General features: G+C 42.5%; 1 protein-coding gene across 5 annotated transcripts in view; it reads left to right on the top strand.

The window, feature by feature from the left end:
- SULF2 (sulfatase 2) overlaps positions 1-23,004 on the top strand; it is a 432,620-nt gene that overhangs the window by 359,375 nt on the left and 50,241 nt on the right. For all 5 annotated transcript variants that reach the window (XM_086932614.1, XM_086932611.1, XM_086932613.1 and 2 more), the window contains exons 12-13: positions 13,559-13,805; positions 19,799-19,895. In XM_086932614.1, coding sequence (XP_086788740.1) covers positions 13,559-13,805; positions 19,799-19,895 — 344 coding nt within the window. The remainder of the gene's footprint in view (positions 1-13,558; positions 13,806-19,798; positions 19,896-23,004) is intronic.

The raw sequence follows: 23,004 nt of genomic DNA, 5'->3' as shown, positions 1-23,004 counted from the left end.
GTCTCATCTCATACATCTTTCACCTCTAAACTTGTTTTACTAACAGCAGAAGTGCCCTGCAACATTTGAAATAATGCCCTTTCCTACCACGTTTGTAAAACATGTGGCATAGCTGGACAATCCCTGTAGGCTAGCTATATGTCCCATTGACCCCCATCGGAATCATTACCACTAAAACTTCATAGACCTGTTATTTGCTGTCTCTCTTGTCATTCTCTATCTATAGAACAGCACCAGCTGGCATACCTTTTGCTTTAACACACTTTAACTCGTTAACAAATTTCAACATGTGCTCAGCTCTTTTGGCAACCAAAACTACCTCCCTTAAGAGTGACTTGTCTTTGAGCCACAATACATCACACTTCTTCTCTGAGCAACACCACTGATACCTTATCCTCTCTCTATGGTATCTGCCTGTTTCCATTTACCAAAGTGATATATTTGGTAAAAAATGTTGGTCTAATTTCTTTACAAAGACATTATACTCATTCAAACCTATTCCTGTCTCCATATTTAACTCAGGAAGATTAAATAAACGTTCCTGATCTTCTAACCCCAAAACCTTGCAAAAATAATGCTACTTTTGCATCCACCTCCCATATTTGGGCTGCACAGTTTGGCTCAGGTCTAGAACACTTTCTTCTACTTAAAGCACCTCATAGGCTTCTTTCCAGGGTTGTTAAAAACGAACTGTAAATGAATGATATTACGCATTTCCAACACCAGTTCAGCTTGAGGCTAGTACATGCCACATATTCCACCTAGGAATACCAGGTCTCTGGGATTTTAAAATACCACACCCTCCCTCCAAATATCACCCTGAGGATTCAAGATCACTTGCTACACGTGAATGTGCCCTCCCCAACCTGCTGGGAAGCAAGGGAAAGGGTTTCTCAATAGGGAAAATAATTCTCCATTGTTTTGTTCACATGTGAAATTTACACACGTCTATTTTACAGTTGAAAAAGGAATTCACAAAGTTTTTCCAGATTATGCCTGGAAGCCCTCGACTAGTGCAGGTTCACAGATCTTACCTAGAACGGTTTTGTTAAAATGAAACAGTTGGAAATCTGCACCCAAAACAGTGGCGTAAAGAAACTTGACGGGCCCCCGGCAAGGTCCATGGAGGGCCCCCCTCTGGACTTAACCAGGAGCTCTCAGACCAGGGTACTGTGCTGAGGGAGCCCCCGCACAGGGGGGGGGGGGGGGGGGCTGCGGGGGCTTGTGTTACGTCACTGACCCAAACGCAGTCAGGAATCTGTGGGCTTTATTGTCAAACGTAGATTTGGTCATAAACGTACCAAACGTAACTTTTCTTGAGGGTGCCCACGCACGTTTTTTAAGGTCTGGGAAACAGGGGAAAGTACTATGCACTGGTCATAATCGATGGAGAGAACGCAACTCCACAGGGTTAGGCCTGTTGTTGATGCTGTGGTGTCATTTCATATTTATTCCCAGATTAATGGTAAATCTAACCTGTGAACTGCCACTACATGACATATACGAATATGCTAATGCTGTGAAGATGATTTCCCTCTGTGGTTGTACTACTGTTGTGGGTGCGTCTTGGCTCCCATTCTTGTGGTTTGCATTAGAAAATATATATATATATATATATATATATATATATATATATATATATATATATATATATATATATATATATATATATATCCAAAACAAGCTCCTTCACAGAAAGAGAAAGGCCACACTTGAGGGAAATTTTCGGAAGCGATTTTAATGAACTGCCCACACAGAGTCGAGTTCTGTCACCCATGATGGCGGATGCATTTCGGCGTTGTCTGCCTCTTCAGCGCCGGGTGCACGTGTTTGAAGAAAGGGGTGTGAGCGAAGGTTTAAATGTCCAGCCTTCTCCTCATCCACGGACTGCAGCCCCTCCCACACCGATATATATATATATATATAGTTTATTCCTTTAATGTGCCCTGGCAGTAATCCGCAAAAGGATTCCTATTTACAGGGGCTCGATTTCCCCCTTGAATGTGGCGATTGCTGCATTTGTAAATACACTAAAGAGGTGGGTAAAAGTGTTGTTTCAGGGCCTGGCTTGCCTTGGACGTTTAGGAATGCCCACTAATATGGAAGTTTGTAGAATTCCCAAACTACACTCAGATACAATGTTTGCATCAAAATTGTAGGAGTTTTACCCCAGCACAGGGTAGGTGTCACTGTCTTCCCAGGGTGGAAAGGGGAAAAGATCACCCCCACATTTGGTGGGGGTGTAAGAGAATGGCTTTCTCCATAGAGGAAAGGATTTTCCCTCAGAGGAAGAAAAAGTGTTGATGTACAACAGAATTCATTCCCTCTGACAGGAGGTCTACACCACTGAGAACTCCGTACAGATCAGTGGCGGCCGGTGCAGGTAAGCGCGGTGTGGCCGGCCCCGCCACTGCACTTACCCGCACCGGCCGTGACTGCATATGGGTTAAAAAATAACATGGTCCCAAAAGGAATCCCTGAGTAATCCCGCCCTATGCGCTTCTTTCCGTCCTGACTTTAATAGGAATTTACGTATTCCAGAAACTAGTAAATGTGTGCTCACAAGCAGAAGGAAATCTGAAGGGTGGAACTGTAATACTTTTTTTAATGACTAGGGGGCTCTGTGGGTGTGGATTTCCAACTGTTTTTAAACATTGGATTTTGGGTTTCCACTTCTCGTATGTATTTGTTGTCCTGTCAAATCGCTCAAGGGTCACGTGCTGCCTGGCTAGTCCCAACTCTTCCGATACAGACAGGGAAACATTCCGCACACCTGCAGTAACAGCCCACGTGCGCCCCGGGCTCCTTCCAGAATACAAGCGAATCTCTCAAATTGCTTCTAATCCTAGGTTTGCTTATCTAGATGACAGATGCGCTCGTTCCTTGTTTTAAACCGCCAACACACAAGTACATTTAGCTATTTTAAGAAGGCAGTTCTGTTGACGTGATGACAGGCTTGTGCCACTGTTTTCTTTTTTGCTCCCTCTCCAAAATATGAAATCCCTCCTCAGGCAGGAGATGGGTCTGGGGTTCGGATCAGGTGACGCGCCTTCAGCTCGTCTCTACGCATAACAGGAGTCAGGAGTCAGACTGAAGAATGTCAGTCATGTATCCGCTGCAGGAGCGAAACAAACCACAATGCCCTCCACCCCCCCCTCTGCCAAGTACCTGCAGGGACCACCTCCCACATCCAGAGTGAAAATGGCAGGTGGCTGAGGGGGATTTTTGTTTTTGTGCAGTTTTATATAGCACATACTCGACCCAAAGGTATCAGAGCGCTTTACATGAGCACCAGTTGCATTACAGACGAACACGTTCATTTTTAGGCACGGGGAGATTAGGTGATTTGCTCAGAATCACAGGATGCCTGAGCCTCCACGCCAGACTCCAACCCGGCTCCCCAGCTTCAAAGTCGGCCGCTCTAGTCTTCCCCTTCCCTCTCCCCCTTGGATGCAGGGCCTACCTAACGATATCATGCATGCCTGTACATTCTCTCCACACAGGCTTCCGCCACAGACCTCAGAACATCACAGTTATGAGAAGGCGACAGACAACCCTCAATAGAACTTCCAAATAAATATGTAAAACATGAAGACTAACCTGACTATTGCAGGCCACTTTTTACTTCATAGCTACTATACCTCACTTACAGTGGCGGCTGACACATCTAAAGTGTGGTAAGGCACAGCTAAAGAGTGCTGAGGCAGTGGAGAGGGAGCAGGGAGGCTTGGAGAGTGTGTGGGGGAGTGTGTGGCAAGGGGGAAGATTAATCATTAAAAAAAAATATATATATATATATATATACTTACCTGGTGCTGCGGCCTCCACACACACTTCTGCTTCCAATTCCCGGTCCCAGCAGTCCCTGGGACAGCATCACGGACTCCCCATCCAATTCTGCGTTGCTCTCAAGCATGAGAGCAGCGTGGGGATTGGCCTGAGCATTCTAGAATGACGTTTGCTCAGGCACAGGGAGTCTGTGCTGTTTCTTCAACCCGGCTGTGCAATACAGCTGGGTTGGAGAAACCTAAGTGCGCATGTCAGTTTGGCCGTCCTAAGACGGCCGGCCAAACTGACATGTGCACTTAAAAGTGCTCCTACCCCTCCCATGGCCTGGCCCCGCCCCTCCTTGCAAACGCTGGCTCAGCCAACTGCTGAAAAATAAAACAATAATAAAATATTGTTTTATTTTTCAGTTGCTGGCTCTGAGCCAGTGGGGTGATGCTCCTTCGCTATTGTGCAGGAGCCGCTGCTGCTCACATATGTAACAAAGAGCCGGCATAATCTTCCTGATGCCACCAGGACCTCAAATTGCCAACATGCAAACTACTTAACCATTTCATTGTCCTATCCTTTATGTGCCCGTATCAGCTTGTGATCTATAGGCAGATCAAGCCACTGCCCCAAATATAGTCTGCATGTGATCACTGCCTGTAGGCAGTAGGGGCACGATGCCCAGAAAACTCACCAAAAGTATGTTAATCGTTGGAGCAGCCTAACCCAGCACTCATTTTCAGGCTGGGTGCCTGCGGCTGCAATCCCCCGGCTGTTTCCCAGCCTTGGGATTGCAGGCTCTGAAGTGCACAGGTCAGATTGGTCAGCTGCAGACAGCCAGACAATTTTTCTTGTGCACGGGCAGGGAGCAGGCGTAATATTGGGATGTATGACTTTACCACGCATACTTTAACAACGCATACCATTACCACGCCATTTTTACAACGCAGGATCCTTTACAACGAATGCCTTTACAACGCATGACATTACATCGCAGATGCTATTACAACGCATGCCATTACAACGTAAGTATAGGTAAGTATATAATTTTAAATAAAAATGTAATTAATAAATATTACATTTATTTTATTTATTTATTTATTAATTTTTTATTAATGTATATATATATATATATATATATATATATATATATATATATATATATATATATATTTTAAATTCTGTAGGTGTTTTAAAATAATATTCTAACTCCAGGGGGGAGTAATAGTAGGGTAAGTGCGGGATAATGTAGGGGTAAAAATTATTATTCTAACTCCAGGGGGGTGTAATAGTAGGGTAAGTGCTGGATAGTGTAGGGGTAAAAATTACTATTCTAACTCCAGGGGGGTGTAATAGTAGGGTAAGTGCTGGATAGAGTAGGGGTAAAAATTACTATTCTAACTCCAGGGGGGTGTAATAGTAGGGTAAGTGCTGGATAGTGTAGGGGTAAAAATTACTATTCTAACTCCAGGGGGGTGTAATAGTAGGGTAAGTGCTGGATAGTGTATGGGTATTTAATTTATAAAAAGTACTTTTTTAAAAAAATAATTATTTTTAATTTTTATTTATTTTTTAATATTTAATTAATTATTTTTTAAAATAAATAAATGTTTAAATAAAATGATATTAAATAAATATTAAAATTAATTAAATTAATTTATTTAATTTATTAAAAGTACTTTTTTTAAAATAATTATTTTTATTTTTAAAATGTATTTATTTATTAATATTTAATTAAAAAAAAAATGTTTCAATTAAATGATATACTTACCTATACTTACGTTGTAACGGCATGCGTTGTAATAGCCTCTGCGATGTAATGTCATGCGTTGTAAAGCATTCGTTGTAAAGAATCCTGCGTTGTAGTGGTTGCGTTGTAAAGGTAGTCCGTTGTAATAGTTGCGTTGTAACGGTTGTTTCCCGTAATATTGCAATTGCATTATTTAGCCCACCCCCTGCTCTCGCGCTGTAGCAGCGTGAGCCTGCCACACATGATAACAATTTATTTTTTACCATTTTATGAATGTGTGTGCCTGCTGCGCTGGAGGAGCAAACGCTGCCATCAGTGCATTTCAGTCCTTAATTTGAGCCGTGGTTGCTGTTGGTGGGCACTAGGACTCAATTTTGGGAACCAGGATTTATTTGTGATCATCAGACTTGGATCAAGAGCTAAAGAGAAGGAGGCAGAAAAAGGAGAAAGAAGGAAGAAGAGAAATATAGGAAACCAGTTACAATGGGGGGAAAAGAGTGAAAATCAAGAGATAGATAAAGAGATAGGAATTTTGTGGTATTGGGATAAAGAGGCTTGTGGTAGAGTCAAGACGAGGTAAACTTGGCATCCAGCAGCCCTGGCATTCGACAACACCAGTGTTGAGCTCCTAAGAAAAACAGTAGGCTCCTGCACTTATTTTTATAAAAAATGAAGCCCCACGATGGACGGGTAGTTATCCAGTAACACATGGACTGTCAGTTGGTAGAGATATTGTTGTCCTGGGTGGCTTATGTATAGTTACACAGTTTTGATGGCTGTAGCACTGATGGCCAAATTTATCAAAGAGTTAAGTTGCCCTTGTGCCACGCAATGGGTAGCAAGAGTGACACAACTCTTAAGTTATATTTATCAAGTCACAAAAGGCCATCTTGTGTGGTCTTGTCTGGATTGATAAATCTAGGGTAATGCAATGCAGTGCAAATCGCTACGTGTCATTACTCTGCCCCAGGGAGGCATTCCATGGGTGGAGGCTGGGTGTTCCCACTCATACACCCATGGATTTTGGCGCATTACCAGATTTACCATTACTGATAGACTCGGGAACGCATCAAAATGCTAGATCTCCCCAGGTGAAGCGTGACAAGGAGAAATATCTTTATTTCTCCTCGTTATTTCTTCTTTCTATGCGTGCTGCTCTCTGCAGCACACACAGAAAGAGGAAAGTGCCTCAGAGGATTGTTTTTGTGCAGGAAGGTGTCCCCTCCTGCACAAATGCAATCCTGCTTCCAAAGCAGGCACTGTTGCACCATGGTGCATAGGTGCGTGCATTGACAATAGGCAGCACACTGTGCGCCAGCTCCATATAATGGTAGATAAGGCACATTCCTGTCCTTTCCCTATCAGGCAGCAGAACAAAGTAACATGCTGCGCTGTGTGATTGTTTTATTAAATATGTCCATGACTTTCCATTCAGCTTTTCAATGGGTTCGCTTTGCGGTTTGCCATGGTGATATTTTTGTTTACATAATTAAGAGCATGGTCCAAAAGGTTTTTGCACACCTTAAGTGCAATTAAGTGGCTGATTACGATGTTGGGCAGAGTTTCCTCTGACAACATCGTCTCGGTCATGGGACCGAGCGACAACCGGTTGGCGGTCCCGACCAAATAATTAGGATGCGACTGAACACCGTTCGTTGCATTCCTATACTTTATAATAGGAGCGTGTATTCTGGCCAAAATGCATGCTCCCATTGTAAATTAGGAGGTGCAGTTCATCCTTGCACCCCATGGCCGGCACCTCAGGTGCAGGGATCAACAGAGGAGCACTATAGGTGCCCCCTCGGCCTCCAACTGAGGCCGTGCACCCAATGTGGCCCTGCTGGCTGCCCACAAAGTCAAGTTCTCATCAAGGAAAGGCTGCTGAAACCTGACATCGTAATCACAGGGTGCGGAAAGACCCATCCTTGGGATTACTGGCCGCATTCCGACTGGCGATCGGGCTCTCCGACCCCGTCGAAAGCCAGTTGGAACGACCGTTCGGATTCCTTTCCAACCGCCTCTATCGTAATGAGGTGGTCATAAAGGAATCTGACCGGCATATTATGATGCGGTCGGAAAGGCTCTGACCGACAGTCAGAGGCGTTTCCAACCACATCGTAATCAAACCCTTAGTGTGCAAAAATTGTAAATTTCTAGAGCAACTTTCACAACATCATCAACCGAATCAGGAAAGGTTGCAAATTGCAGATAGAAATATGAAAAATCTGCCAGCGGGGTCGCATGTATGTGAAAGATTGGAGGCAGGAATGTGACCATTCCAAGCAGTGGAGTAGCACTGCACATTGCATTCACCCATCACACATTTGCATGTACAGGGAAGTTCACAAGCAGTTTGCGGGCACTTTTTCACCATAGAAATTCAAGCAAATCCAGTTGTGTTTACATTGGATGCAAGTGTATTTTCAGGGGAGGGAGCACCACGTCTTGTCCGCATATATATTTGGAGATTTTGGAGGGAAGGGTTTATCTCGAGGGCACATACTTTTCCCCTATAGAAACAAAGTGTGTGTTCAAATCCACATTTCAACATCGTTTACTGGTGTACGGCATAGAGAAATTTCACACAGTGGAACACTTCTGCAATTCCTCAGCTGTCAAACATTTCCAGGAATATTCCTGTCCTTCCGTGAGAACTCCAAACAAGTCAGAAATCTTCCCCAAACATTGGAATGAACCCAAGAAAGTACTAGATTCACAACTTTTAAAACTTGAGTTTTGTGAATGGAATTTTAACTATCTCAACGCACGAACGACATACACAGTGACACACAACGTGTTCAAATAGTTCATTGGGTAGAGAGTCCCAGTGGGCATGTCTGGGGTATCAATATTTTTTGCACTCTTATTAAAACGCATTTTTGGGGTTAAAACACATGTACACCCAACAGCATATCAAAATGATTTTAAATCCGTGTGCATTAGTGAGCTTAACCAACATATATCATTGAGATGTATTACATACTATTATGAAAATCAAATATATACCATTTCCGTACATATGTGACTTTTTTTTATTTCAAAATATTTTATTGAAAATACATTTTTTACATGTACAAAAAAAACGTTTGAATTTTGAACAACATTAGCTGTGTACTTCACTCACGACCCAGTTTTTGTAAAAGAAATATACAAGTGAATTGTAATGTTGCTTGTTTTACCTCGATAGTACAAGAAAGTGTAGGAAGAAAAAGACAAGACACATGTCTTCCCTGGGCATGGTAAAGTGGGCAACTGTCCATGCCCCCCCTTCATGGGCCCCTGTTAAAGTGAAATTTCTCTAGCTCACTTTTGCTCATTTCTGTAGCTTTAAGGTTAGCATATAATTCAATATGTTGTGGCATCATAGTGCTTGAATAAGCAGAAAATGGGTACTAGAATTCAAAGTTGGTGGAAAGAGGGCCCCCCAACATCTTGCTCGGCCAGAACGCCTAAAATCAGCAAGACAAAACTGCAGCTACTTCTCCTCAAATTCCCTCACTAGCACCCTCCACAGGTGTCCCTCATCTCTCCATTGTCACTCTCTGAAAGGCATGACATTTTTTTTCATAGCGCTACTCATAGTTCATTCACCCTCATTTCTGTGATCTGCATCGTACACGTTCTTTACAGCAGGCCCGTTAACCCTCTGCGCTACTTTATGATGAGTCAAAACTGCCACTAGACAAAACTGCAATCTCTCTTCAACAGCAACATTAATCACCAGAGATATCTTGACATTGTATTGCTGCCTAAAAAACAGCTAGACACACAAGGAACTCTACAGCACATGATGTTAACCCATGAGTTATTTTTAAATACAGCGCACACCCGAGGTAAGCACCAGGTGTGGCTGCACTGGTTGCACCGCCTAAAATCCAGTCCTGTACAGACCAAAGCCACAGTGCTTAATTTGTAAAAAAAAAAAAAATGAACTGCCAGGGCTCTTCCCAGAAGGCCACTGCAGCATGCATCACCCATACCCTGCCAGAGCTGCCAATGGCAGTATCCATATAACACCTAACCATTGCATTCCTACAAGTGCAACAATTCAGACTATTTCAAGCCACACACAGCTATAATAATATCATGATACCGAGAGAAGTAGGGCACCATGGAAATGGGAAAGGTGTCCGAGGGTCCACCATAACTTGGGCAGCCCCGCAAAACTATTTTAAGTCAATGGAGGAGCCAGCCACTGCTCTTGAGTAGGAAAAACACAGCATTCATCCATGTTTTAAATGAGGTGGGGAACCAGAGAGAAGAGCGGAGAGCATAGCCACTGTCACTGCGTCCATCCCAATGAGGCCATTGATCTGAAAAACAAAAAGTTTGAAAAAGATAACATATCAACATTTACTAGGTAGTAATTAACAAGGAGGGTGTAGTTGGCTTCAAAGGGAACACATACCAGTGGAGAGGTAATAATAACCAGATTACGCCCCCTCCCAGAGTAGGTAAGTACTAGAACCGTCTCTCATCTGTAATTAGCTAGAAGCTCATCAGCCTTAGGCTTCATTTGAACCTTGATAAAGTGAAACATACTCTAGGTTGGTGGCTGTTCAGCTCCAGAGCTCCAGAGCAGGGTTTGGATCAGAGCCTCCAAGCCCACCTCTGCATGATCCACCCCCCCCCCCCCCCCCACAAAGGCCTCAGGCACCGCCCCTCAGCACCATGCGCCTTGAAGCCTTGGCGCCTTGATGCCCTTGGGTGAATGCTGCGCTCTATAAATTTCTAAATCAAATCAAATCTTGCTCCGGCTCTTGACCCATCCTGTCAAACAAAACATCCCTCCTTTCCCCGCAGACTCACTATGCTGGCACCTTCCACTGTGAGATCAGATAGGAGCCTTCACAGGCCTGCGGGCGCCTGCCAACAGAGCGTATGCGATTTCAGGCGCTGGCCTGCAAACAGTAATCCGCAAAGGCCCTCAAACTATGCCTATGGAGTGACACTGGGCAGGCTGGCATTTAACAATGATTCACTTCTCTGACTCGGCCAGCATCCACTGCCTAGCACTTATCATCAAGTCAGCCTCTGCTCCTGGCCAGACAGGTCTTTTATTCCACCAGGCATTTCCCAAAAGGGCCCTTGGAGGCCCATTTTGAAATCCCATGGCTGCTCCTGGTGTCTCTTTTACTTTCCCCAGCCCCCAGAGGTTCATTTGCAGCAGGCACAGCAGACTTCAAGAGAGGGAGGGCGGGGGAAGATAGAGAGAAAGTGAGAGGGAGAGGGAGTGGATGGATGGATAGAGATGTTGCGAAGGAGACAAAGAATGGGGGCTGGTTTGAGCAATTATACCAGAGCTGCTTTTAGTTCCCCAGTCCGGCCCTGCCTTTGCTGGTGATGTGATGTGATGTGACTTGACATGGTGTGCCCTATACAGCGCGCCATTCTGCCATTGGCATTTCCTAGCGCCACCAACAAAGTCCTATACTTTCCCTTGCTTTTTTTGAAGATTCCATCAGAGACCAGAGTTTGATATGGTTTATGAGTTGATGCTTGTAGATCCCAAGTATGTTCCCATTCATTTGTAGTTAGTTATTGTCGAAGGTCTCACTGAGAATGGTAGATCAGATGTTTTATGTCTGTGACTCTGTGTCGTACTGTTTCCGTGCTTCATCCAGCGGCATAGCTTAGTCGGTGAGATTTGGGTGATGTGTATCCCAAATTTACCAACTGAAAAAATAGTATATGAAAGGGTGGAGGGATCACCAAGGTTTGGGATACACTGTTCCCTTGAGGAACAGGTTCAATACTTAATTGCATTAGGTGGGCTTCTGTCCCCCCCAAAAATTAAAACTTCATTATCACAGGAAGGCAGTAAGAAAAACCAACAAAGGCATAGAAGACTAGGCCTGGGCGGTAATTTCCCCTCGTGGAATTGGCGGAATTTCGCTTTCAGCGGAGAACACGGAATTGACAAAAATTCCACGGTCCGCGGCTTCGCTTAATTTTTTGCTTGTTCTCGCTTCCAAAATGCGTGTCCGTGAGATATTTCTCCCCGAGCACGCATACAGCGTTCGCAAACAGAAAAAAAAGCATCGCGAACGGTCAAAACAAGCAATTCCACGTGCTTGTGGAGATTTTTTATCGTTTCGCGGAGCTTTGTGTAGCACGACTACACAAATTCTGCCCACCCATCTAGAAGACCCGTCTCAGGGCCCCCAGACCCAACTCTCAAGCCAAAAATGCATTTATTTTGGGGGTGTTGCATTCCAAACAGCCCCCTGAAACTAAGTCCCTGGCTTCATCCCTCCACCTCCTGTGTTCTTGGGATATGTCCTTTAAAACGTTGACCTCTGAAATTTTGGGGACGTCTCCTTGAATGTGGGTCATGTGGGTCAATGAGAATCATGCCTTTGTTCTGGATTTACTATCCATCATGAATGAATGAAAACATACGGCCCTACGCGGCAAAACACCATGATCGTGCATCAATGACGTAATCGGTGGTGCTTTGAAAAAAAAGTCTGTTTTATGCAACGCTCAGCTGTTTGCTGTGGTGCAAAGATGATCCAGCATTGCCCAGAATGGGATTCATTTATACTTTTATACCTGTCCTTTAGTACAAATTCCAACAAGCAGACACTTGCACGAAGTTGCAGTGTCGGAAAAATACAATAAAAAAAAATTGTATGTTTTGTATTCAGACATGTAGTGCATAGGTATATCACCCCATATGCCTTTACCCCCTTGTTTTCACAAGATTTGGCTTGGATTTGCTCCAAAGTCAGGTCGGGCGATTTCAGTCGATTTGGTTTGCATCAATAACGTATTTATTTATTTATTTATTTATTACATAACACAAACTTGGCCCGAAGATGGCAGAGCGCTTTACATGAGCACCAGTTGCATTACAGACCGACAAATTCATTTTTGTTCGGCATGGGGAGATTAAGTGATTTTCCCAGAATCACAGAATGTTGAGCGTCCCTGTCGCAACTCGAACCCGGTTCCCCAGCGACCACTTGAGCCGTTAGGCCACTTCCTCTTCACCGATCCATGGGCCATATTATCAAGAACGGAACAAACATTATCGCCGCTTTACCAGCAGGAAACTGCTGCTAACGTGGCGATAAGGGGCTTGATAATATGCCCTAGAGAATTCCCATAGAAGCCCAGGTTTGATGTCCTTCACACCAGAACCTGGGCTTCTATTGGAATTCACAAGGGCATATTATCAAGCCCATTATCACCGCTTTAGCGGCAGTTTCCTGCCGATAAAGCCGCGATAATTTTATCGCCTGTTCTTGATAATATGCCCCCATGTTCCTTTCATCAGCTTCAGGACGTAAATGACGTACATCCTGTCTCGGCAGCCCTTGCTTCCAATTACAATAAATTGCTGGAAATGTCTTATGACTAAAGTACTGCATTTGACGAGGTTATCTTGGACGAGCTGTAGTCGTGTAAGAATCCAGTGCACCGTATCTCCTGTTTGTGGAGTGTTGCACAAACAAACTTATTTATGCCTTTAGGCACACATGAATTCATTCATTCTCCTGGAAAGAAGCGGTTGTTTCCAACAGGCTCAGGCTCTGGTTGAAGGAGATGACATGCACTGACCGTAAAATGTAAATGTTTTAAATATTCTGAAAATCAGAAACATTTTATTGGGTCTTTCGAAAGTAAGACTATCTTGGGGTTCAAACGGGTATATATGTCGGAGTAAAACGATTTATTGAGCTAAAAATGTCAAAATTCGGTTTTAGTCGATCTCAAAACTTTGCAAAGGTCCGTTTGTTGCATTGTCTACTACTGCCATCTGGCGGTAAGTGTGGGTATGACCAAACACATGTTCAATAGAATAATAAAATAGCATCGCTCTCTATGGTCCATCTGCATCACCCGTCTCTTTGCACATCCTGCCAATTATCCATCTGTCAATTGCAGATGCTGCTCTGACAATAGCTATAGGAGGCAGCTGCAGCTAACACTGCGCTCAATCACTGTGCAATCAAAAGTTCACGACACAGCTCTTTTGCATATGAACTAAAGTGTCATTTATTTTTTCTTTGTCTGTTTTTTTCTTAGAATACAAGCCAAGTTACTTGAGGAACCGCTCCATTCGGTCCGTATCTATTGAACTGGACGGAGACATGTTTAACTTGGAGTTGGAAGACGAATACCAGCCCGTGGTAACAAAGAATCTTACGAAGAGGTTTATTTCAAAGGTTAAAGCCACCGAGCCTGAGGCTGGCAATGACATGGGCGAGTACAGCGGCGATGGCAGCCTTACCAACGAGCTCACCGTCCCTAGCTCAATTAAAGTCACACATAGGTAACTTTTTCGGGATATATAAGTGTCCATCTGGAAGGAAATATATCACTAAATTTAAGTATTGCCTCATGTTGTAATAGCTTGTTTTTTATACGGCGATGCGTGTAGCATTTCTGTCACTTCTAAGCGCTGGCACTACCATTACTTAATTTGCTGTTCCTCGGGGAGGATGAAGGCCCGAGTCGGCCTTACCAGAGTTTGAACTCATGACATGAAGATCACACATATGTTGGCATTGAACGCTTAACTCGCCGATCCATCTTATACGCGTGTTGTCAGCTTGAGGGTTAGTGAGGCTTTTCGAAATGCCTGGAATGGTTCCAGGTGGGTTCAAAGTACCCTGCAATCTCACGACAGGAGCACAATCTACACCTAAAGTATCATAAACGACGTGTCTTTCTTTATATGTTGCTTCCTTAACTACCAATACATTGGCCTGACTGTTACATCGACCTGACAAGACCTCGACCTGGCCTATTTGAAAGTTTAACTCCAGTTTGGAATTGCAGCCATTTTGATTTTGTGCGTATGTCAATGCAATCGTTCGGTTTATGTGATGGCTGATGGGAAAGCAATGATAGAAATAAATATATTACTTGACGTAAGATTAGAGACTCCTGACAGGGGATGTGTGTGCACCACATTAGTAGCCAAAACTCCAGTGACCTGACAGCTCCTTGTTATTATCAGGATTCTGCTTTATACTTCAAATAACAATAGAGTTGATTCTCAAAACATTATGGGCCATATTTACAAGCCCCTATCGCCATTAGAACGTCACTGTTAGTGATGTTGTGGCGACAATACAAGCTTTGCCTTATTCACAAGGCGGCGTTGCGCTGCCTTGTAAATAAGCCCCCTTTTCACACTATACTTAGCATGAAAGGGGAGGGCAATGGGTGTCCACAGCAACAACCATTCATTTTGACGCTGCCCCGTATTTATAAGGGTGGTGTAAATCTGGGGTAGGGCCAAAATTAAGACCCCCCAAAAAACCTGGTCTTACCCTGGCGAAACAAGCAGAAATGCTTTATTTCTCCTTGTTTTTGCAGCGCACATAGAAACAGCAAAACACCATTGACTGTTTATGTGCAGGAAGGTGTCCCTACCTGCACATGAACAATCTTGAAAAAAAAAATAACAAGTTGCAAATTCTTTGTGCACTGCATTCTGCAGCACACATGGAAGTTACAACACACCATTGGTGACTGTTTATGTGCAGGAAGGGACACCTTCCAGCACATTAACAATCGTTCCCCCCAAGGCAGGCACTCTTGCACTATTGTACAATAGTGCCTGCGTTGGCGCTAGACAGCTGCAATTAGCATCAGCGCAGGGCGAAACGCAGGGCTGTATCATGTTCTTTTAAATACGGTGCAGCCCTGTGTTTCTAAAGTGGTGGAGCATGGCGTTAAGCCAACAAGGCTAACACCGCGCTACGTCACTTCATTGTGAATATGCCCCTTTGTCCTCCAAAACAGAATGAGGATTTGCGGGCATTTCTGATATTTCCTATTACAACTGATGAAAATCCTCAATTTTGCAGCTAAAACCTATTCTAGTTTCAGATGCTGTACATTATTCTGCCTTCTAGTTCGTTGGTCGAGAATTTTCTGGTGAATACAAATTAAGCATTATGATTTTAGGGTGTTGACTATCAGGGGAGCGAGGGGGACTCATAACAACATATGCTGCTGTCCCACTGCGCCCCATGTAGTGACCATCATCTGCAGATTAATATTTAGGCCGGTGTGCCTGGAAGCATCAGGTAGTTGATTGGTTATTTCAACTCTGACCCTTGAACATCAAACTAGTTTTTAGATGCCACCAAGATGGACAGAAGAAGCCACAAGGTACTGAAACTGACAGCTGCCGTTTTAAGGGTGCAGAAAGAAGATTTCTATACTCTAGGACTTCAACAGCTTTGAACAGTGGATGTCCAGCTCGGACAATGGCTATTTGTTTGTGTAGATTAAGCAGTGCTTGATATGAGCCAGTGTTTCTGGTGCTCAGCATCAGCACATAGGGGCAGATGTATCAAGCTTTTTTTTGTCGCAAACGCTGCGGATCGCAAAATAGCAGCATTTGCGAGAAAAAAAAACGGGAAATGCGATGTATGAAAAAAATTGCATTGCAAAATTTGCGATTCCTTACTTTGCACTACCATTTAAGGAATCGCATAAAAAAAATTTGTTCAATGGTATGTAAGAAACAAGAAAGTTTTGTGAATTCACACTAAGAAATCGCAAATTACCACCAACTTGTAGTTGGTGGTAATTTGCAAATTCTTTCACAAATGCACTTTTTGCAATTTGTAAAGGTGGCATGTGACGCTCATACATGCTCTTAGGGCATGTATGTATGCCATATGCGCACACATTTCAATTTCAGGGGGTGCAGCAGGGTGTCCTTAAGACACCCTTGCACCCTTGAAATTATTCTCAATTTGCGATTAGCAATTTGCGAATCGCAAATTGAGAATAATTTCCCATTCCTTCCTATGGGTCTCCTGGCCCATAGAAATGAATGGGAAATTATTCCTTAATTGCGATTAGAAATTTGCTAATCGCAATGAAGGAATTTTAAGAGATCGCTAAAAAATAGCGAATTTCTACATACATACCATTTTGCAATTGTAAAAAGCGATTCCTTAAAAATCGCTATTTGAGATTCGCAAAAGGGTATCTTGATACATCTGGCCCTTAATCATCAACACCGGCGCTTTTCAGGAATGCCAGTTAAGGACACATTCATTTATGGTAGACACGAGAAGAGTAAATAATATGCCCAGATTCACAGGATATTGAGCTGAGGCAGAGACTCGAACCTGGTTCCCCAAGTTTAAAGTCTGCAGCTCTTGCCATTAGGCCACAACCTCACCCAACTTTTATGGTAAGTAGTTAGCTCTGTTTTAGACGGCGCTAAGAGGAGAAATGGGCTGGTGTAATCGGTCTCCTGACGAGAGCCCCGGCACTTCTTTTTTTACAAATTAACCACGAGTTTACACCAGGAGTTCTTTATTCCTCGTTTGGGTTTTTGCTAATGGAAAAATACCCATTGAGGTTCTGCCTCAGTTGTTACCATAAGTTTACAAACTCGGGTGAACAAGAAGTATGCAGTTGATGCCTGCCTCTTGATCATCTAAAAGTCAGAAATGTTTGAAGCTTCCAACTGCAGGGCACAGCGACAGTGGTCAATGATTGCAAGTAAAACGCTCATGTTATGGGTGATTTTAATGAAGAGGATTGTGGTTAAACAAAGGACAATGGTCAAGCTTAGGAGAGTGTTTTGGAGCTGTGTAAATACACAGTCATGATTACAGAATATTTTTTTTTGTGACAAATTGGTCAAATTGAACCTATTCCCCACCTCATTGAACACAATCCATATTTTACAAGAATTGTGTAATTTCCATGAAAATATTTCACAGACATTCCTGTTGAATGTGAGTTTTGAAAGGTTTGATACTTAGGCAATAAAAGGAGCCAGACATATATATTTGGATTGTTTGAACATATTCCAAAATAGACTCACATCTCAAATGTGAAGAAGGGGCACTGCTCTCTTTAACTCTTCCTTCTTGTCTGCATTCCTCTGGTCCACAGACATCTTCGTGCATTCCCTTGCATGCAATAATGAATGAATAAGGCACCCTCTTTTTTCCAGTCACGTTGAATAGCATGTCTGCATGAAGGCATGGGTGTGAGGCTGTGACAATGTCTGCTGGCCCCAGTGCCGGCGTCATAGTGAGCACATGTTCACTGTGTATATGTATGTAGATGAAATGTTTTTTTCATACAGATTATAGGCTAGCACTGCTTTATTTGTGCCAGTGCTTGCAGGAAGTGGGCACTAAGACTCAATTGTTGGTGCAGGATTTATTTTTCAACATCTGACTTTAACCAAGAGCAAGAGAGAGGAGAGGAAGGAACAAGGGGGAAGTGAAAGGCAAGAAAACAGTGACAAAGGGTGAAAGCAGGGATGAAAGAGTGAGGCAAAGACACACAAAGGCCCAGATTTACGAAGGCTTTGTTTGGGTGTAGCGCAACTGAAAGTGGCACATGGTATGTACTATCCACAGTGAAAGGTATTTTGCAATCCAATGGCACCCTTTTAGGTCGAGCCTGGGCAGCCGTGCGCTGCTCGCTCTGCGAGGCATGCAGTATTGAGGTAGAGATTTGAGGCTTGTGTCATTTTCCACTGAAACTGTGGCTTTTCATTGGTCAAAAGGCTTAGTAGTCCTTCCTTAGTACCGCCTTGTCTCATTTTGTAACCTCCCATGACGACACCCCCTGTTCCGTGTGTTGTTGCTCGATAGGGTTTAATAACAGCCTCCGAGCACTATTTTCTCGAATAGCGTCGTCCTGACACACGCTCTCTCCTAATGCTTTTAAAGATTTTTATAGCACACATTTGCAATGCAATAGGTCTCGCATTTGCAAGAATTTAAGCTGTTGGCACTATAAATGACAATGCCTTTTATTTATCGGTTATAAAAAAACACATAAATAAAAGGCGTTGTCATTTACAATGCCAATAGTTTAAACTCTCCTAAATGCAAGACCTATTGCTTTGAAAATCCTTGTTTAGTATAAGCCAACATCCACTGCTTTGTGTCACTTTACGGCAAGAAAGTATTAATTTAATAATCTTACCAGACCAGGCTTTGCTAAAAAATCTAATCCCTACATGAAACAGGTTTAACAAAGGGAAATGTGTTAATTTCTAAAATAAAAACGTATTTCACATGTGCTGCAATGTAAAGCAAACGTCCAATGCGTGGGACACTTCTGAGTGTGTCTATTTGAGGAATTTGTACGGGATGGCTTGGTGCACAGCTGTGCATCACGCGAAGAGGACCAGCCCAGTGGATGACACTTGCAAAGGCCATCATTAGTAGATTTAGCTCTATGCTTTGTTTTTCTCCTTGCCCAATGCAGCTTGCAAATTTGGTTGAAAGTTGCATGGAAAATTGTTAAAACTGTCAAACGTATAGGGTTGCCGAAGAAGGTTTCAAGACTAGCCAGTTTTGGTATTTGGCACTGCCAGTGTATGAGCTATGAAAGACTTTGGATACCTACCCATTTTTTTCCTTCTTTTTTTACAAATTAAGCACTGGATATGAGACATTTGGAGACATATTAACAAGAACAGGCATTAACATTATTGCCGCTTTAGCGGCAGGAAACTGCAGCTAAAGCGGCGACAAGGGGCTTGATAATATGCCCTAGAGAATTCCAATAGAAGCCCAGGTTCTGGTGGGAAGGACATCAAACCTGGGCTTCTATTGGAATTCTCTAGGGCATATTACCAAGCCCCTTATAGCGCTTTAGCTGCAGTTTCCTGCCGCTAAAGAGGCGACAATGTTACGCCCGTTCTTGATAATATGGCCAATCGAACCCTGGTACTGCAGCTCTGCAACTTACCATATATGAACACACAACTCATGTGAGATGACACGCATAGGTGAACCTGCTTCAGTGCATTCAAGAGCCCTGACATCTAATTATATCTAATGCACGCCTTCCAAGAGATTATCAAGCATAAGATTTCAGCTACGAATTGCTTTTTATTGAGACTTGCAGCTAAGCCATATTGGAGCCCAGTGGACATTGTTTCAAAGTTTGCTTCATAAGGCCCACCTGACACCCAGCCCGAAATCTTGAAATCTTGAAACTAAAGTAATTTCTAGTGTAATTAAGGAATTAAAACATACATTGTCTAAATCAAAAATTGCATGGTATATATATATATATATATATATATATATATATATATATATATATATATATATATATATATATATATATATATATATATATATATATATATATATATATATATATATATATATATATATATATATATGTATGTATATATATACATTGCTGGTGTAAACTTGATTCTGCATAGTCTCTGCTAATCTACTAAAATACATTTCTGACCTCATTTTGTGTCCTCTATTTCTCTTTGATTCTTTTTCTCTGGGGCAGATGCTTCATTTTGGCAAATGACACCGTTCAGTGTGACACAGATTTGTACAAATCCCTTCAGGCCTGGAAGGATCACAAACTCCACATTGATCATGAGGTGAGTGTCATTCTTCACTGTTAGAATGCAGTCCTTAAATATTCTTGAAATGAGTGTGTTTGCTTGAAAGCTGCAGGTTAGCATGCCAGGATACAGAGATGCTCCTGGCAACAGTAACACAGCATTTGTCAAGCTTTGATTCTCAATGATATGAAATTAAGAGCATCATTTAGAGTCTGGCGAATAGATTACCCCATCATAAATGTGACGTATATCCCTTACGCCTTCTTTAAGGTGCCACATAATATAATGCACAGATAGACTGGCTATCTGTCATGTTTCTGAGAGAGTACCCTCACAGTCAAACTCTAAATAAGACCCTACATTTTACAAGCTAACTTTATATCTTATCATTTCTCGTTTTTAAAGAGTCGGTGGAGAGGCACGAAAGGCATAGAGGTCCTTTCCAGACAGGAGATGATCTCTCGGTTCTTTAGACAGTCTTTCGTGATGGGAGTGTAGGCTAGAGTCTTTGCTTACATGGCAGGCTGGTGGTTTGCCCAACTTGTCTTAAGTGGACTCTTTTTTTCTCCAGTGAGTTCAGCAAAAAAGAACTGAGTAGAGCAATGTCTGGAAGGACACCACTCTTGATGTATGCTTCTAAATACATGACATTCATGTTATGTTCACAGAATGTTGATACCTTACTATTTGAATAGAAAATCTTCTGGGCAGGAAAGTCAACATGTCATTCATCTGAAACTGGATGTTCAATGTGCTTTGTTTTCAAAGACTTGTAATTCTTAGCCTTTTGGCAAACAATTCTGAAAGGACAATTTGAACTGACCTGGCCGAATACCACAGGCAGTCGCATCCATTGATACTTCAGTTCCCAGACAACTTTTCTTCCTGAATTCATCTAAGCACTGATCCGCTTTGGAACTTATAGTACAGCAGATATCTCTGTTCTTCTGACAACTGGATGAGCGCCGGGGCAAGGTAGGACCTCTGTTTGGGTGGGCTTGGATGGAAGCCGAAGGTCTTCCAGATGTTGAAAGTTACTGGTTAGCCTGAAAATTACTGACCACATCACCTTTCTCAATTTGCTGTATCACTATTACTTTACAGACTCCATATCTGGTGGCTTTGCAATTACACTCATAATATTTACTCTCATAAAGTGTCATTACTCATTCTCAAGTAACGCTAAAGCCTTATGTCCTTTGAAAGCATCACACAATATAACATAATCGATAATGGACAATTACTGTATAGTAGTGATTTAACAGTAACTAATAATACTCTGCAAGTCTGGATAGTCTTCATATAATTACAAAGTCGCCAATGGATGGGTTGCCTGAATGGAGGAGGGTACATCATTCAAAAACATATTTGATGAATTTTACCAACGAGACCATCAATTATTTTTGATACAGCACACTGAGAGAGATAAAAAGGTAAGTACTTTGTTCATGTGTTCATTTGTTTCTTATCATTCCTCCATGTTGGACTCAGGTTAGATTTAGAAACCAGGCGGCCAAAAATAACAAGAGTTTTTCTTGTTAGCCACTGTATTCTTAATCAGCTGGGCATCATGAAATGAAGCAATAAGTCCTAAAATGTTGCCAAATGACTTTGACAAGGCAGAGATCATTTACCTGGTACTTTATTCCACAGAACATCAATCTGGATGTTCCTTCTCAGAAGATACACGTAGCGGACCCGAGGGCGCTATGTAGGCTACCCAGAAATGCTTCACTTGTAGGACTAGATGAGCTGCAAGTATCCATGGATAGCCTTTCAGTGTCTGTCTGGGACAGGAAATGTGTCATTCTTCCCACCAAAGCAGTTTGCACCTCTTGAATAGCTTTTAGAAATATTGTTCAATGGGCGCTTGTGATGGAAAACTTCCCAGTAAATTCTGGGGGGAATATTACCAAGGCAGGCAAAATGAAATTATCGCTGCCTTTGCAGCCGTTTTCGGCCGCAAAGCGACGATAATTTCATCGACCTATTAGCAAGCTGTCGCTAACATCAGTTAGCGACAGCTTTTAGGTGATAGCGAGCGGTTTGGGGCTCGCTTTGCATGTCAGCGATATTTATCACTAATGACATGCAAAGTGGGTGTACCCAACCTGTTAGCGACTGAAAGCAGTCGCTAACATCGCTATCGCCTATTATCAACGTAGGCGTAGGAACAAAAAAATGTGCGCTAAGTTTGAATATCGCTGAAAACTAACGCCTGCTCAGACCTGTTCTTAGCCTGTATATCCAATGGGAGATGGATATTCAGGTTAAGTCCCTATTAGCGATAATGCCTGAATATCGCTGGATTTCCAGCGATATTCACACATTTCGCTGCTATCGCCGGATATTTTATCGCTTTGGAGATAAACGTTGCTAATAGCACGTTATCTCTGCGATAAAATCCGGTGATGCGCGGCAATAAAAAAAAAATCGCTAAGCTTATTTAGCGATAAATATCGCTAGTTGTTGATAATATGCCCCTAGGTTCCCAGTAGATTCCCACTGCTGAGTATCTCTAAAGGGAAGGTAGTAGAGGATCGGTGCATTCCCTCAGTATATCTTCATATGGCTCCACATCTGGAAGCATCAAACATTTTGCCAACCATTTTACAATAAAAAGTTGATGACATTTAACCAAAGTGTGTCAAAAATCCTGCACACAGGAATATGATTATGCAAGTAAATTGTACTGCAAATATATATTTTTGGAGAAGTATTGGTGAAATTGTGAAAAGTGAACAAAATACCCAACTTTAGAAAGTTGAAAGGTTAGAGCTTCACAAAACTTTACAACTTTCCATTTAAATTACATTTTTGAGCAGTTTTAAAAAATCCCTTGTTAAGGCTGCTCATCGTAAGCCAAATAAGGGGAAAGAAGAAGGTCAGCAAAAGGAGAGGCTGGAGACCTTACTTTTTAAAATGACAACCCTTGCACAACACATAACTCAACCAATACCCAAGTGCACTGCTTGATATTAGAAATATGGTTTGATCTAACTCTTGGGAGCCGAGGAAATTTCTAAATTTAATTCATTAGGTAGGAAGGGAAAAGGTGACGTTTCATTTGGCGGTAAGACTATTGCTCTAAAATATGTAGCTTTATGTGACACAAATGCTCTCTAATGCAAAAATGGGTGTAGAA

This window comes from Lissotriton vulgaris, chromosome 7 (genome assembly GCF_964263255.1).
Source record: "Lissotriton vulgaris chromosome 7, aLisVul1.2, whole genome shotgun sequence".
NCBI classification, from domain to species: Eukaryota; Metazoa; Chordata; class Amphibia; order Caudata; family Salamandridae; genus Lissotriton; species Lissotriton vulgaris.
This window is presented reverse-complemented; position numbering and strand designations above follow the sequence as displayed.